The sequence below is a fragment of the Anolis sagrei genome, chromosome 3 (genome assembly GCF_037176765.1).
Source record: "Anolis sagrei isolate rAnoSag1 chromosome 3, rAnoSag1.mat, whole genome shotgun sequence".
NCBI lineage: Eukaryota > Metazoa > Chordata > Lepidosauria > Squamata > Dactyloidae > Anolis > Anolis sagrei.
In genome coordinates, this window is record NC_090023.1 from 71,954,738 (window position 1) to 71,973,053 (window position 18,316).

General features: G+C 37.8%; 1 protein-coding gene across 2 annotated transcripts in view; it reads left to right on the top strand.

The window, feature by feature from the left end:
• The window catches only part of DYRK1A (dual specificity tyrosine phosphorylation regulated kinase 1A), a 107,808-nt gene that overhangs the window by 28,298 nt on the left and 61,194 nt on the right, over positions 1-18,316 (top strand). For both annotated transcript variants that reach the window (XM_060770341.2, XM_067466714.1), the window contains exon 2: positions 9,125-9,191. In XM_060770341.2, the coding sequence (XP_060626324.2) occupies positions 9,182-9,191 (10 nt within the window). In that variant the 5' untranslated portion in view covers positions 9,125-9,181. The remainder of the gene's footprint in view (positions 1-9,124; positions 9,192-18,316) is intronic.

An 18,316-nucleotide genomic window follows, 5' to 3' on the forward strand; every position in this document is an offset into this window, starting at 1 on the left:
AATGTTACTACAAGGATGGACACTTTTGAGCTGCCACAAGTGCTTTGTAAACCCCTTAATTTAGGTTGTGCGCTTTTATTAAGAAACAAATAGGCAGATTTAGAATTCTGCATTTTCATGGCAAAAAGTAATCATGTTGTGCGTCAGTGTGACAACAACGTTATAGAAGTAGTTTCTGCTGTTGTAGTTGCAAAAGTATTCTGTGTGAGGAACTATATTCTTTTTGGAAAGTCTTCACTAAAAGTTAAGTGCTGCTCAAAATAGGCGAATGTTCGATGTGTCACATTCATTAATATTTATATTTAACAAACATTAATAAGCAGGATATACTTTATAATGTATTACAATATATATTAAAATATATTATAATATATAATATATTTATATTTAATAAACATTAAAAAATCATCTCAGGGGAAGCTCCCTCCCCTCAATTTCTAATTTGACTCTAACAAGGGGATACATGATTCTGATCTAAAATGTTTGTTTAAACAGTTCAAACTTCTATTTTGAAATGTTTTTTATAGACTGCTACAACATAGCACTTCATTAGTGTCAGCCCTCTTGTATGATTTAGATTTTAAGTATGGCAAATGTAAAGGTACTGAAAACCTTTCACATGCTAATGTTAATTTCTGAAAAGTCCTATCAATAGCCACCTAGTTGACAAATAGAATGTTGATTTATGTTACAGTTGTATTGTGGTGGTTTGTTATCTTAATAATTTTACAAAACATTCTTTTTTAAAATGTGAAAAATTGTCCAAAATATACCATATATACTTGTGAATAAGTCAACCTCATGTATAAGTAGAGGCAGGTTTAGGGGTCAAAATTATGGCTTTTGATATGATCCATGGATAAGTTGAGCATTTCACAAAGAGAGAAGAGCATCAGTGCTAGCTCAGGGGGCTACCCTAGCCACTGCCACCATTTCTCCACACGGACATTCAAAAAGTCCAGAATCAGCACCACAACAGAGAGAGTGCAGATGGTCAGTACTTCTTATCATCATAAGATAGAGTCTTCACAGTCGGTTTACAAGTGACTGTAGAGGCCTATTGTGGAACTGTATGGTGTGTCACAATGAGGATATACATTTCCAGATAGAAGGCAGTCCCGATATGGACTTGCTTGACATGTCTTCCTCTTGGCATGTTTCTCCCTTTCACCCTCTATTTATGCCTCTTCAGAATCTGTAATAGCACTGTTAGTAACAGCTAACCTCCATTTAGGACACTCAAAGGCAGGGCTTCTCAGTTCTTTGTTTTTATTCCACATTTTAGCTTTAAGCCCATCTTTAAATTTCTTTTGCTTTCCACCAACATTCCATTTTCCATACTTGAGTAAAGGAAAGTTGATGGCCCTTTAGTGCTTGTGGTATTCACTTCTTCTAAAATGCTGACTTTTATCCATTTGCCTTCCCAAGAAATTGGCAGGATTTTTCATAGCGGCGTGCTGATGGAATCTTTTCAGAAGTCGAGAGTGACATTTGTGGACAGTCCATCTTTTGCAGGCATACAATAGAGCTGGAAGGACAATAGTTTTATAAGCAAGCATCTTGGTGTCCTTGTGGATGTCCCAACCCTCGAACACTCTCTGCTGCATTTGAAAAAAATGCTGCACTCACAGAGCTGAGACAGTGTTGTATTTCGGCATCAGTGTCAACTTTTGTGAAGAGGTGACCGTCTAGGTCAGGGGTCAGGAACCTTCAGCTCTCCAGGTGTGGTGGACTTCAACTCCCACAATTCCTTGGGCCAAGGTAAGCCTTTGGGGCAAATGCCGAGCCTCAAGGAATTGTGGGAGTTGAAGTCCACCACACCTGGAGAGCCGAAGGTTCCCCATGCCTGGTCTAGGTAGTGGAAATTGTAAACATTTTCTAGCATTGCAACAGATTCACATGGAATTGAATTATGGAATGGTTCAGACTGTTTTTTGGACAGCGTGATGAAGTGAAGATATTAGTTTTTATATGTTTTAAAATGGTTTTTATTGTATGATTTGATAAATTTGTTTAAATATTTAAATTTTATACTGTATATGGTTACGGCATCAAATGTCTGCTGGGTTGTAAGTCGCCTTGAGTCACCTTCGGGTTTGAGAAAGGCAAGATAGAAATATCATTCATAAATAAATAAATAAATAAGCATTATTTCTGGCATTACAGAGGGATTGGTTGGTGCCTGCTGGTATAACATTTTGGTTTTCCCAATGTTCAGTGAGAGGCCAAGCTTTTTTGATATACCTCTGTGAAAGTGTTGAAAGTGGCTTGTAAGTCTTCCTCTGAATGAGCACAGATTACATTATCATCAGCATATTGGACAACAGAAGTTGTTATGATTTTACTTTTGACTTTCAGCCTGGGGAGGTTAAAGAACTTGCTATCTATTTGATAGGTGATTTCCACACCAGTTGGAAGCTTCCCATCAACAAGGTGTAGAATCATTGCTTTGAAAATTGAAAATAAGGTTGGGGCAATAACACACCTGTGCTTGACACCTGATTCCACCTTAAAAGAATCACTTGCCATCATGTTATCGTGGAGGAGCCTCAGGATGTTCACAAATTTATCAGGGCATCCAATTTTCAAGAGGATAATCAAAAGAGCATTACGATTCATGGTGTCTAGGGCCTTTTTCAAGGTCAAGGAATGCCATGTTGATTTTGTTTCCTGCATTTTTCTTGGAGCTTTCATGTAGTGAAAATCAAATCCATTGTTCCTCTGGAGGGGCAGAAACCATTCTGGGGTTCTTCTGAAATAGGTGGTGTGTGAGGATTCTTGTGAGCATTTTTCCGGCGGAGGTTAAAGGCCTTGATAGTTTCCACAGTCTCTTTTTTTTCCTCCCTTTTAGAAAAGGGTGATGATAATGGTGTCCTTGAAGTCTGTTGGGATCTTCTGTCACTCACACCTTTTCTTTTAACTTGCAGAATTGTTGTGTCAACATATGCCCACCTTCTTTAAAGCAGGGATCCCATCAGGTCTGCTGGTGTTGTTATTTTTTAGTTGGTTGGTGACTTTGCTGACTTCTTTCAAGGTAGTCTGTGCTTCAGGATCATTCCTGGTTTGTTGCTGCAGGATTTCTGAGAGAATCTCTTCGACCTCATTGGAACTGCTGTTAAGCAGGTTATGGTAGTGCTCTTTCCAATGGAGTATAATGGATTTTTTGCCCTTTAGAAGCTTGGTTCCATCTGATGAACATAAGAAGGTGTATGCCCTGACTTGTTGGGCCATAAATGATCTTTGTGGCTTTCAAGATTCTCCGTGCATTGAGGACATCTGCAAAGTGTTGGAATTCTTGAGCCCTTTTTGTCCACCAGATGTTCTTAAGTTCTCTGGTCTTTTTTTGGACCCCAGCTTTCGCACTAGCATAGATCTTTTTCTTAGCAGTACAGTTGATATCTCAGAAAAGCCCTTCCTTTCCTTCTCAATTAAATGTTAGATCTCATTATCATTCTCGTCAAACCAGTCTTGATGTTTCAATGGTTTGTACATAAGCTGTGATGATAGAGATCTTCGGTTTATTCCAATGTTTCTTAACATTTTCAGGCTGTTCTGTGGGTAGCTGAGTCTTGAATGTGCTTGGAGAAGGGCTCTTTTAGAGGACTCTTGAAGCTCTTGGGGGTTCATTTTATACCCTATCTTTCCTTCTTGGAGTCTCCATTTGGAAACTATCTTGATAGTCATCATGGATTGTATTAATCAGCAGAAATGAATTAATTGATAGGGAGAGTAGAAATTATTGGTGCTTCCTTTAGGTCCCCAGAATAGACTAACATTTTTGATAAAGTATAGTACTCACATTGACCTGTGTGTGAGAGGGTTTTTTTTTATTCATGCCATAATAAAGATGTTGCAGGCCACTGTCTCAGACATAATGTGGCAGTCTGATATAATAAAATTGGTCTAATATGTACACAAATTGGAAATATATTATATTGTATTCAAACTCTCCTTCTACCTGTCAAAATGCTTGTAACATGCTAATAAAACGTGTACCAAAAACTGGAATGTGTATATCCTGGAAAATGTATATGTTCTTGAGCATGTTAAGTGTTCTAGTTGATAGATATACATGAAGGGTCTGAGAAAAGATGTTATTTGTTAAATTTGCCTTCAGTATAATTTTGGAGGATGTTAGAGAAACATTGATGGCTCCCATACAGAGGAAAGAAGATATGGTTGTTACTTGTGCTATTTAGAGATAGGTGAGGAGCTTCCATATGACACTCCCAATAGACAACCTTTGACTTATATTCATTATGTTAATAGCTCTAATTTCTTGAGATGAGTGTTTTGCTGATGCTGAAGTAGTTTACACAGTTTAGCTGTCTGCATATTGAGGTTTCTTTAAAAAAAAACACACACACACAACCTAAATGCCAGCATTTGGAATATTTGGCCACAGAACTGTTTTCTACTGTATCTCTGTTTTTTGTTATCTTTCCTTTCTCCTAACATAGAACCCAAAGCATCAAACAGTATAAAACCTTTTAAAAACATAATAAAGATAAAAATACAGTAATTTCTCTTATGGAAAACTTCTATGTGTTGGCCATATAATATTTTTTCTTAGGTTCAGGTCACTTAAGCTGAACACACAGTCCTGGTTGAACAGTGCTAACCAGGGCATAAATCAAGTACATATCATGTACTTTGCATGTTGAAAGCATTGAGGACAATCCTGGTACTAGGTAACAGTTGATGGATATAGTACACTAGGGGGTATTCTTATTGTGTCATGGAGAGGGCAACTTCTTCTGTTACTGACCCACCCTTTGGTCCTTATGGATTCTTCATTGAGTGGCTTCAGAAAGGATTAACACATCCAGTTTTTAAATGTCTGTTTTCTCTGGTTTCCCAATCATGAAGTAAATACCATACATACTCGAGTATAATACGACCTGAATAATAAGCTGAGGCACCTAATTTTACCACAAAAATCTGGAAAAATGTATTGACTCGAGTATAGATCAAGGGTGGAAAATGTAGCAGATACTGCTAATTTTCAAAATAAAAATAGATACTCATAAAATTACATTAATTGAGGCATCAGTAGGTTAAATGTTTCTGAATATTTACACAAAACTAATTTAAGATGCGACTGTCCAACTCTGATTAAATCATTATGCTAACCTTCTTCAGTTTAAATGTGCTTACATATCCTTCCAATAATCGCCATAGTTTATTTTAACATTTTGGGGAAAGTGCAGTGTGTATATGAATAAGGAAAAGTTGGAAAGACTGGTGCTGAGAGAGAAGGAGAGGAAGGAGAGCTGGGTTGCTTTTCGGAGTGGTGAGGGGCCTGGTAAAAAGGTGTGGGACTGAATTTAGCGAATCATGAGGAATAGTTTCATAACACAAAATCATTTAAATAGTATGGCTCATTCTATATTTTATATAGACTTATTTAAATCCAGTTATTGTTTGCTTCTCATAGACATAACATGAGGATTTGTTTAATCAGTTAAAATTCATGAGTAAACCAGTTTTTTTTAACCTGAAAATTTGGAGGGGGGGGGGGGGTCTTGAACCGGCTACAGCCCTGAGTATATGTATTTTTGCTCTCTTCTCCTCTTGGTTATATGTGCAATATTAGTACAGGGCTCCACAAACCTCCAAGTATTCCCGGACTTCTCAGAGCACAGTTGTTGTCCTGCTACTGTGGCAGTGGTATTGTAGCTCATCCTGTGATACTCGTAACTCTGGAGTATCCTGTGGATCCTTAAAGTATTCCAATGAATTCCTGCCAAACTCTTGAGTTTCTGGGTTTTTCTTTTTTTTCTGTGAGATAGCAATGGGAGAGGACATGGGCAATATAGAGGGCCCAATCTTGTGGATCACAAAAAAGAAAATTAGTTTGTATTTGCAGCCAATGTGAAGGACCTTTGTCTAAAATCCTGGTCAGTTGTTACCAGTCTCAACAATCGGGTAGTTAAATGGCTAGATTTTATATAAGCAGGATACTGTGTTCCTTTTCTGTTATTCTACTCTAATTATGATATGGCCTGTAAGAAGCATTTAATGGCATCTTAAAACATATTTTATTAAAACACTAGCTGTACACTGCCACGCGTTGCTGTGGCCCTCAGAAAACAGAGGAATTCCAGTTGAAGCAATAGACAGAAGGGGCAGATAGAAGGGACATTGATAGATGGAACAGAAGATAGATGGATAGAACATAGGTAGGTAGGTAGATGTGTAGATGAGGTGATTGATGGATGGAAGGATGGATGGACATACAGACAGCTTTACAGCCAAAGGGGGTTGGACTGGATGGCCTCTGGGACTCCCTTCCAACTGGTTGACCATCTGTCAGGAGGGCTTTGATGGTGTCTTCCCTTATTGTAAAATGAGGTTGGACTGGATGGCCTTTGGGGCTCCTTCCTATACCTCAAAGAGTTTCCTGCACCCGTTCTTCCATGCATGGCATCAAAGGGCCCCTTCCCCGGTAATCCCCCTCCCTCCCTGCCCAGCCTCCCTCCCTCCCCGGCTTCCCTCTTAGCCACTCGTTCCTGTGGCCTAGCCTGGTGATATGGAAAATATTTGAAAAGTAAAAAACTAAATACTTTTTAAATTAAAATACTAACAGTAAAATATTTTAAAGTTAATTAAGTATTTTTAGACTTAAATGTTGTAAAGGTAAACAATTAAATATTTTTAAAATTAAAAAATTAAAATTAAATATTTTAAAATTAAATAATTATTTTAAAAACAAATTATTAAGCAATTAAATATTTCATAATTAAACCAAATAAAATAAATTAAAATAAAGTATTAAAATAAAGTATTATGAAAGTATTATTACGAGGGCCTTGAGATCGTCCGGGGGGGCCCTTCTCTCGGTCCCGCCTGCCTCACAGGCACGTTTGGCGGGGACGAGAGAGCGGGCCTTCTCGGTGGTGGCCCCCCGGCTGTGGAACGCCCTCCCTGTTGAAGTTAGACAGGCGCCCTCCTTGATGGCCTTTCGTAGGGGCCTGAAGACATGGCTCTTCGAGCAGGCCTTCAATTGAGTGTATCTTGAACGACACTGGAACGAACTAGGACTATGAATTTGGCTATGACCCCAGGACTTGACGAAGCGGATTTTTAGTATTAGAATATGTTATGTGTGTATTGTCTGGTTTGTGCTGTCCTGCTTATTGTACACTGTCCATTTTTGTTGTTGTGCACCGCCCCGAGTCGCCCTCGGGCTGAGAGGGGCGGTCAATAAATGCAAAAAATAAATAAATAAATAAATAAATAAATAAATGTAAATATTAAATATGTATAAATTATATTAAAATTAAAGGAATGTTAAATTGAAATATTAACATAAAATACTTTAAATTAAACAATTTTATATTTTAAATTGGAAATATTAAAATAAAATAATGTAATTTAAATAATAATTTTTAAAATCAAAATATGTAAATGAAGTATTTTAGAACTAAAGAATTAAATATTTTATAATGAAAATATTATAAAAAATTAAATTAAACAAATATTTTAAATTTAAAATATCTAAATGAAATATTCAAAAGTTAAATATTTTTAAATGACAATATGAAATAATTAAATATTTTAAAATTAAATAAGTATTTTATAATTAACATGTTATCAAAAGTAATGTGAAAGGATTATATAAATTTATAGATCTAGATTGGCAATTATTACATAGCTGTATGGATTCGTTGGGCCAGTTCAATTTTTTGTAGTTCTTTGGGATAGATTTTTGTGTGTCATATCATTGACTTAAAGCCTGCTATCGTTGATATATTTATTATTTTGGATTGTTGTTGTGGTGGTGGTGGTTGTTGTTGTTATTATTATTATTATTATTATTATTTTGCTGTTTGATCTTATATGCTTGGGGTGCTATATTTGTGTCTATATTTGTGCCTGGCAGAATGGGGTTGAAATTGGATGGCCATCTGTTGGGAGGGCTTGGATGGGATCTTCCTGTCTGATATGAATTGGATTGGGGTTTCTCTATTAGGAGCTTGTGTTATCGATAGATCTGCTGTCAGCTCGATTACTTTTGCTTCCCCAGAGCTTCCTTTCTCCCGAATCCATCCCATCGTGGTGGTAGATTAGCCGGGTCTGGATAAATGAACTCGGGAGAGGCAGAGCAAGCTGGGTAGCATGTAAAGGATAGCGACAGGGAGGCAGGTCTGTGGGAATGAAGGCTTTTCCTCCAGCTTCTGAAAGGAGGGCCTCCATGGGAACCTGCTGTGTATATGCACTCGCCACTGGCCGTGCACGCGCACTCCCTCCCTCCTCCCTCCCTCCCTCCCTCCCTCCCTCCCTGAGGCTTACGATTTACGCCTTTCTGAGGGGGGAGGGAAGGAGTGGGAAGTGTTTTTTGGGGGGTTTTGTGAGTGAAGGGCATAGATTGCTTGGGTTGGTGTCTTGTGACCAAATTTGGTGTCAATTTGTCCAGCAGTTTTTCAGTTCTGTTAATTCCACAAATGAACATTACATTTTAGTTATATAGATTTGAGGCTTAATTGTTTTATCCACTATGCATATTTGCATGTTTTAAACTATTCTAACTTGATTTGATTTGTTAGATAGTTTCGTATGCTTTTGGAAGGTATTTTTTCACATTTTAAATGTTCACAACTTATTTTATTGTATGCCACCTTTAAATCCTTCATTTTGTTGTTGTTGTGTGCCTTCAAATAATTTCTGACATGAATTTGTTGAATTTTAAATGGATGTTTTAATTTACTGTTTTTATTAATGTTTTAACTGTGATGTTACTGTTACTGTTACTGTTACTGTTTGTTTGGCATCTAATGATTTGATTGCCAGTTGTGAGCTGCCCTGAGTCCTGTCCCCCCCCCCCCCCCCCCCGATATGTCTATGTGAGAAGGATGGGAATTAAATGTTTGAAATAAGTGATTGGGCCTTAAGGCACTTTTGTGATAAAATTCATTCAGAGTGGGTTTGTTTTAGCCTTCTTCTGAGGCTGATAGAATTTAACTTGGCCAGTGGGTTTCCTTAGTGAAATTGGGATTTGTATCCTGATCTCCAAAGTTGTAAAAGCTATGTCAGGCTGACAATTTCAGTAAGGAAGTAAATAAATAAAACACACAATTTCTTGCAAAGTCTTAACTATGGTAATTTTTGTTTTTGTTTACAGTGTTTGCTGGTGGCCTCCCCCCACCCCACAGGATGGTATGAAATTTGAAAGAAGACGATGCATACAGGTAATACTAAAGTTTCCAACTAGAAAAATCCTTTGGGTTTTGAATGTACACAATATATTTTCTTATTGTTGAAGCCTGGATTGCAAATTGTATTGGTTTTTTTCGTTAGTGAGTCATCAGATGGTCAGGAGGCTTTTGTCAGTTATCTTTTTTATAATTTTGAGGGACTGGAGCAATGTTGATATATACTAGTTACAGTAGGCTAGATCTACACATGCAATGGAATATGATTGTCAAATAGACAGTTCTGTTCTAGACTAGAGGTGAAATGTCCTATACATTCAGATCTCTGGAAATTAAAACAAACCAGCACATTAGATTGAATGTTTATATCCCAAACTCTTTCTTGGTGTGGTTGTTTTCTGCTCATAGAAGCAATTAATGTAACAGAACATTACAAATATATAATACATCTAGGGAAATGGACTATAATCATTGTTGACTGGGGCAAGTTACGAAAAACTTGGTGACTTCTTTGTTACTATTTGCTACCACTCTGTTTCTGGACAAGTTTAAAATGCTGGTTCACCTAATTCCCTTAAAATCCTGCAAAGATTTGACATCTTCATGGGGGACCTATCCTTATTGGCACACTAAATGGACATGTGTGAAATTGATTTCTTGATAGCTGCTCCTAGGATGTGTCACTAACTTCTTAAGAAAGGGTAGGCTGACATCTTTCCTGTCATTCTTTTGTTGGCAGGCAAATATCTTTTTGTCAAAGGAAGCTATTGGCAATTGAAAAGGTAGTGAAAAATATTCTTATTAGAGATGTATGCTGGTTTGAATTGTTTTTAATTAAGTTGTGGTTTGAAAATGCAGTTTGTTTAATTGTATTTTAATATACATTTTAATTTTTTATCTGCCTTTTAAGCAAATATTTTTGGGGCCACCTTGAGCCTCAGTTTTTGGAAAAAAATAGGCTATAGATTTCTCCCATGGAAATATAATTCTTCTCCAGTGTCAAATGACATTCTGTGTTCCTTGATGTGACCGCCTATAGCCACATTTTGCTGGATACCTGCATGGAAGCAGATGAACTAGAAACTCTAATTTTTCCATATTTATGAGGTATTTGATGTAACACAGATAGTAATGTACTAAAATAGTGTAACATCTTGAAAAATTACTGGAAAAATCATTCAACTATGTTGTTATTAAATCAATATGTGAATGAAAATATTTTAAAGGAACGAAGCCATAGTGTTTACTTGCTAGAACAAAATCACTTTCATATTTAGGGTGATCAGAGAAGGATTCCTTAGAATTTATAATTATGACTATGGTAAAGGGAAATAGTGCAGGAATGTGTAATAGAAGAATTGGGCTACTTGCAAAATGAAAACCACATTTACATTTGTTTGAGGGATATTTTTAGATCAGTGACACATAAAATAAATGTACTTGTTGGTTAATGTAATAATTACTCTAATAGGGGTAATCAGGAGGTGAATGTCAGATAGGAAATAAATGCTGAGTGATTTCTTTATCACCCTATTATATGATGACAGGGTTTCCAATATATGACAGTCTGATAGTAAACTTTTGTAGCAAATAAAAGCAATATCTTATTTTGTTACAGTGCTTTCCTGTAAATGGTGGACATCCTCTCTCCATTTGTTATTTATATAGAAAACATTGTGAAGCTTGTGTCCTAAATTCTTTCTGGTGCCAGACCATGCTATAGCACTTCCTTACCCCTTTCTTGTGTAGGCATAAGAGCAGCTTGAACCTGCCATAGCAGGGTGTCCCAGCTATCTAGAGCAGGTTTTGGAAAAGTTTCAAGGTACTGCATTGGAAAAAAGGAAATACCCTCATCTATTTTGTGCACATGTCTGAATCATCTTGTAGCAGCAAAAATAGAAAAGTAACATCAGACTTGCTTTTGCTACTTAGGGTTTAAGACAATGCTGTTCAAATTTTCAACTGTAATGTGTCATAAGAATGAATGAAAATTTTATGCTAAAAGATTCCTGTAGGCCCTGGGGATCCATACACATATGACTCTGCAGGAGATGCATAGGATCATTTTTTTTTTATGTAGAAAGCAATTGTTTGTCAACACTTTGGAGTATGGTTAAGCCTATTTTTCTACAGATTGCAAAATGAAGTGTAACTTCTAATTAAATTAAAATGTAAAATTCTCCATTGTTATTTATAGGGAATTTGTTTATTTTCATGTGTGTTAAACAATCAATATCTATTGATATTGGTAGTAGTATCTTAAATGATGTACTTTATGGCTTCTATTTCAGAAATGTGCAATCTTTGATTGGAAATAACCTACCGTATTTTACCACATTATAGCCGCATTTCCCCTTCTTTCCTTGAAAAAGGTGGGGTGTGACTATCACATGCTGAAAAAAAACATTCATAGCTACTAGCTGAGGGAAGCCTTGTAGCTCGAGGGCACAAGTGCTTCGGCAAGTGAAGCATCACCCAACCACATGCTTGTTGCCCGGGCACAGATGAGTGAACCAAGGGTGGAATGATTATGCAAGGAAAAAAAAAAGATATGTTGAGGTTACAGTTATTATGAAGTAGCAACTATTATGTGAAGAAATACAGTATATCACTAGGGTATTAGGAATCTGTAGCAGACTAACTCCTGATTATGCTATATACTCAAGTCTAGAAATTTCAGTTTTAAAAAATCAACCCAACAATTCTGTGTCAACTTAAACACAGGTCAATGTGAGTACTGTATATTAACTTATCTACTTGAGTGACAAACCTAAAGGCAGCACTAATAGCTTATACTGTTTTTACCATGTGAATGTGTCTGGCCTTTTTGAATTCCTGGGCAGGGAAATGGTACTGGCAGCCAGGGGTGGCTGATCCTCCTGCGGCTTTCCCTTCTACACAGCATGACTCTTAACCATGGATTATATCAAAATCCATAATTTTGGCCCAAAACCTGCCATTGATTGACTTATATGGGAGTATATACAGGAGGTGCAAATTTTGTGTAGTATACAATAGGTAATTGATTATTTAGTATATTTTGTAGAGAAAATCTTAAGTCTACACATTCTTACTGAGTTTTGTCTTAGTAAAATTAATTACGAGAGCTTAGGTTGAGGGTTTATTTATATGTAATTTGAAATATTATACAATATTTATCTGCCAAACTTCTAAATGTCATTGTCATGAATCTAATGACAGTTCCTCATTCTTATGTACTTCTCTTTAAAAGCTAGGTATTTTTTTTTATTGAGGTAGGGAAGATAAAAGTTAAGTGTGCAAGTGTGCATACACAAAGATGATCTCCTGATTGACTCTTTCTGATTGTATCAATCTTTTATCCACTGAGAAAATGTACTTAAATGAAAAAACAAACATTGAATAAATATAAGCACAATTTATATTTACAATTCCTGATAAAAGCTTTAAATCTAAAACATTTATCTAAAAATTAAATTGCAGTCCATTAGTGGCTGAGAGTCCGTTCTTTTGAGGTCAGTAGGATTTTCAGTAGAAGTGGAAGTTTACTGCTTCATTCTTACTGTATTGCATGAGCAAAGAAAATAAAGCCTTTTTCTGACAAGTTCTCTATAGAAACAATTACTTGTTTTTAATAAACTATTAGGATACTAGTACACACACACACACATACACATATATCATGTTAGAAGCAAATTGAGGGTACAGTTAAAATGTACTTAAAACACAAAAAAAGTTAAAAACTTGGCATTACACTAAATAAATAAATGAGTAAGTAAGTAAATAAAATGCCTTTGACCAGTAGCTGGCCAATTGGAGTGCCTCTGGTGTCTCTGTGAGAAGGTCCTCCTTTGTGCATGTGGCAGGGCTCAGGCTGCATTGCAGTAGGTGGTCTGTGGTTTGCTCTCTTCCATCTATGCATGTCATCATAGGCTCCACTTTGTAGTCTAATTTATTAAGGTTGGCTCTTCATCTTGTGGTGTCAGAGCGCAATGTGTTCAGCTCCTTCAAAGTTGCAGAGGAGTCTTCTGTGTGCCCAGGAGGGAGTCTCTCATTTGGTATCAGCTATGGATTGAAGTTCCGGGCTTTAGCCTGCCACTTTTGGACTCTTGCTTGCTGAGGTGTTCCTGTGTGTATCTCTGTAGATCTTAGAAAGCTATTCCTTGATTTAAGGCGTTGATGTGCTGGCTGATATCCGAACATAGGATGGGCCAGAGATGCCACTGCCTTGGTCCTTTCATTATTACAGCTAAACAGAATATTTTCTCCAGTGTTGTGGTGCATAGACATTCTGTGATAATGCGGCATGTCTCATTAAGAGCCACATCCACTGTTTTAATGTGGTGTGATGTACTCTGCTGCGTATATATATGTATACTTTTTCCAAACTTCTATGCAAAATAAGTCTCTCCGGAACTTTGTAAAGATGGCACAACAAGGAGATTGGTCTATAGCTTTTTGGATCATTGCGACATGAGAGAAGCCACATCCGGGCGTCCCTTGTGCAACGTCTTCGTAGACAGCTGATTCTCCCACACCAGAAGCGACTTGCAGTACAAAAATAATTTTACATCATTAATGGCTGGTAAATCCAATTTTATTCCCTGACAAAACATAACAAGTCATTGGAAGTTCTATGTTGACTTTCTCCTTTCATTAACTAGTGTGGGTCATGTAAGCCTTGTCCTTCCCTCCCAATACTTTTTAGTACTAAAGAATGATTGATAACAAAAACTGCCACCTCTGTGCCTCTTTCAGTTTGAACTTCCATAGGATAGTTGGTAGATGTGTGCATGCTTGTATCCTCATGTCATATTGAATAGATAGTAGGAATAATTTGAAGGTCGAAATTCAGATTATTCCTGGAGCCTCCGGTGGCGCAGTGGGTTAAATCGCTGAGCTGCTAAACTTGTTGACTGAAAGGTCGCAGGTTCAAATCTGGGGAGCGGTGTGCGCTTTCGCTGTCAGCCCCAGCTTCTGCCAACCTAGCAGTTTGAAAACTTGCAAATGCGAGTAGATCAATAGGTACCACTCTGGTGGGAAGGTAACGGTGCTCCATACAGTCATGCTGGCCACATGACTTTGGAGATGTCTATAGACAACATCGGCTCTTCGGCTTACAAATGGAGATGAGCACCAACCCCCAGAATCAGACATGACTGGACTTAATGTCAGGGAAAACTTTTGCCTTTTACCTGAACGCTTCCTGAATCTGAGTGGCATTAGAAGAAGGAAGAAGTTTGCTCCTGATGGCAGAGCATATGCAGCATTGGCCCTCAGTACTTCTAAGTACATGTCAAGAGCAGAGGGTCATTTGCATGACATTGTGCTTCATGGAAGATAGTCCTCCTCAGCTGTCCTCTCCTTTTCTGGCAGTTAGTAATTCTAGGAAGTGCTCATCACATGATGTGTCTTCACTTTTGTCTGTTACACATTGGCTGGCATTCTTTTAGTTCATCCTAACAAGGTAGACTCATTCATTTGTTGAATGGTGAATTAAAATATAAGTAAATATCATTGATTCAATGGCTCTACTCTCATCTATAAAAACAATAAGTTTGAGTCCTGTGTGCGCTCACAATTGCTTTGCGTTAATCAACTCTGACTAGAAACGGCAAGATGCACTTATAGGGCAGCAACAGGAGTTCTTGCTCTTAGTGCTGTTTTAGCACATTGTATTGGAATAGATTGAGGGAAAAATGCAATTTAGGCACATATACCCTTTACAGAGCCCCTCTTATTGTGTCACTGAGGAAGAGGATGAACTAAGCCTCCAAAGATTTTGCCTCTGCAGCTAAATATGACGGCAGTTGTCTTGACAACTACAATTTTCGGGTTGGCTGCCAAGGCAGGAAAAATTTGGATCTTCTGTACACTGTAGTATCGCATGTGGAAATGAGACTGTTTGTGAACATACTGTGTTGCTGAAGTTAGTCATGTGGAATGTTTCCATTCCAGTGACAGCACAACTGCATTCTCCAGATTCCATCATTTTGAGAAGCCAATCTGGCACTTAATAAGGTTATGTTAATAATAGCACAATAATTTTGAGGTTTACTTTTTTAGATGGTACTTTTCAAGCTTGATTGGTTATTAAATTATTTAAATTGGTGTAAATATTCAAGATTTGTGGGGCTAGAAAGATTAATCCTGCTAGTATTACCCAGTTGTGTATTGCATCTGCAATTTTGATGAGGTACAGTGTAATGATTAAAATAATGAATTGAAAGCTGTGTTTAACTAACGTGTGGAATATCTTACATTGTACATGTTGTTATTTGTTTGATAATCTGAAAGGCACTTTGAGAACTGCATATGTCGCAGAGCACGTTACAAATGTAAAATATAAAATATATTTAAATGCTAGAATTGCTTCTTCTTGAAACAGATGATTTATGAGTCTAGAAGTGTTCTGGGTCTTCATTTGAATTTTGTTGGACGTTGGGGAGAATATTTATGTGAGGAGGCATGTGACAATTATTGTGGACAACTTAGGTGGGACTGCAATGACAACTTGCTTCCATTGAAGTGGCTGCACATTTAAGATCTTTTTCCTTGAAGTAAATAGGACTAAGAAAAATCAGAAGTATTTGAGCATTTTATGTATTGCATTTCGTACACTGTGTCTAACAGTATTTCAACCATGGCTAGAGATGACAAACTATGGAATGATTGGTGTCTGGAATGTCAAGAGATAGAAGTTTTGGAGCAGCTGTGAGACTTTTAAAAGTTATTTCTATTTTGAAATCCAGACAGCATAATAATAGACTGTTATTTTGAAATTATTATGAGCAATGGGAGAATCTAAAGCAATGGCCCTTCCCAATTGGTGTTGCCTGCAGATTTGATCATCATTCCCTCTATTTCTTTATTCAACTCATTTATGAAGATGTTGAACAAACTGGGCCTAAGAGAGAATGTTACAAGATGATACTTGTCAGGTTTTTTGTTTTTTGCAGGATGACAAAGAACCATGGACGAGCACTCTTTCAGTATGGTCCATAAACCATTTTTTAAAAAGAGTAACATGAAATGAAACCTGTCACACACATGGGGTGGGGTAGGGGGACTTCTAGGTGTTTTCCAAATTTTTCCATGTTTTATCATTGTGTCTGACAGTAGGATTTTTTGCTCTTCTGCTCGACAGCATACACCATATGCAGAAAAGCTTTAAAAGAAGATAATGAAGACATTTACCTATATTGTATATATGTTATAGTTTGCTATTATGAGGGTATACTAACAATTCATCAGCTATTTGTGGTTTGAACTGTGTTTCTCCTTGCTACCCACTAAATTCAGTTTTACAACCACTGGCCTCTTATATCAAGAATACACCTACACCTTCTATATCCTGAGAAGTAAAGCTTGATAACATGTGATGCTTTACTTACATATAATGTCTGGGTTGTTTAAAAAATGTTTTCATTGAAAAAAAGCTCTACAGCTAGAAAACAGTTCAGAAATATAGAGCTAAGAAACCTTTGTAAGTACATTTAGGATGGAGAAGGGATATGCTTTGCCTTGAAATATGTCTGGAGTGTTTGATGTGATTTGAGGAAGTGTTCATATTCTGATTTCTGTAGCAAACCAGTGGTGGGAATAATGTAATAACGTCTTGACTACCTTGTATGCTGTTAAAACATAGTCCAATTCCTGAAGTAGTTGCTATCAAAAGCACTTCTGGAGAATCATTTATATTTAATACATTAACACATACATTCTGAGTTACCTTTCCTATACACTCACATGTAACGCTAGAAATTTTAGTCAACCTCCAAAACCTGGGTTGATTTATCCATGGGTAAGTGTAAGTGCTGTAACTTAACTCTTACTAAAGAAAGAAATTATATCTTTCTCTGCATAGAATGGCAAAAGTCAGAGCTTAGTCCAGGCATGAGCATCCAGGTGTTTTGAATTTTAACTCTCACATTACTCTTTGTGGACTCTGTGAATGCACACATGTGGAGTATTTGCACCTGTGCAGGCTCCAATGGAAAACTTCCCAAGTTGAAAACAAAAGTTTTGGCAGTAACCTCCCCCAGTCCCCTCTGCAGGGCATAAAAGCCGCCCTGTGCGCACACTCCGCACTTCCGTTTTTTCCGCTGCAATATTCACTTCGGAAACTTCCTTAGCAATGTCTACGACATGCTTCAAGCGTTCTTCCCAGTGTTCGGATAAATTCCCGGAGTCCTACAAGCACTCGAAGTGCCTCCTTTGCTTGGGCAAAATCCATGTTATTTCTTCCTGCCGACATTGCCAGTTGCTGATGGCTCAAGCCAGGAAGAATAGGGCGGCTCGCCTGAAGTATCTTATTTACCAGCAGACTCTTGCTCATTTGACATCGACGGCCTCGCCAGCCTCGGAGCCTTTTACTTTGTTGGTGGCTCAACTGCCGGTGAAATCCTGGTCGACGACTTCGGCAGCTTCAAAGTCCTAGAGGTAGACGAGGCAGTCAAAAACGGCTCAGTCCAAACAGCCGTGTACTTTGACAACTGAAACAGTACATCCTCAACTGTCGTCGCCATCAAATCAGTTGCATCGGCTCGCTCCATGAGGTCGACTGTGACAATGCCGCCATCTTCTACAGTGATGCAGATTGCCTTTAAGAGAGCACTCAAGGAGTCTCGCTGAGTTCAGACGGCATCAACCTCTTCCCCAGTTCCCTGACTTCGGGTAACTCTCTCACTGTGCTGCCTGCTGCTCAACCGCCGGCAAAAAAGAAACCCCTCCCTCGGTCGTCCTCCTTCATTGAAGAAAACTACAACAGCTTCGTCAGCCACCTTGTCTGGTGTTCTTCTCCAGATACTTTACTGTACCAAAGCCAGATAGTTTGCTACATCTGATCCTCGACCCATGAGTCTTAAATTCCCACATCGTATCCAGAAAGTTCAGAATGGTGATGGTATCGTCCATCCTTCCCCTTCTTCCCCTTCCCCTTCTTCGTATCCGTCGATCTCCTAGATGTGTATTTCCATTTGTCCATTCGACCAAGCCACAAACGCTTCCTGTCATTCCAAGTCGATCATCTAACCACTTCAACGTTCTTCCCTTCGGTCTGGTAACCATGCCGAGAACCTTCACAAAGTGCGTATCAGTGGTCGTTGCTTATCTTTGAAAGCAGAACATCTGGCTTTTCCCATACCTAGACGACTGGTTTCATGTGTCCTAGTCGCTGACTC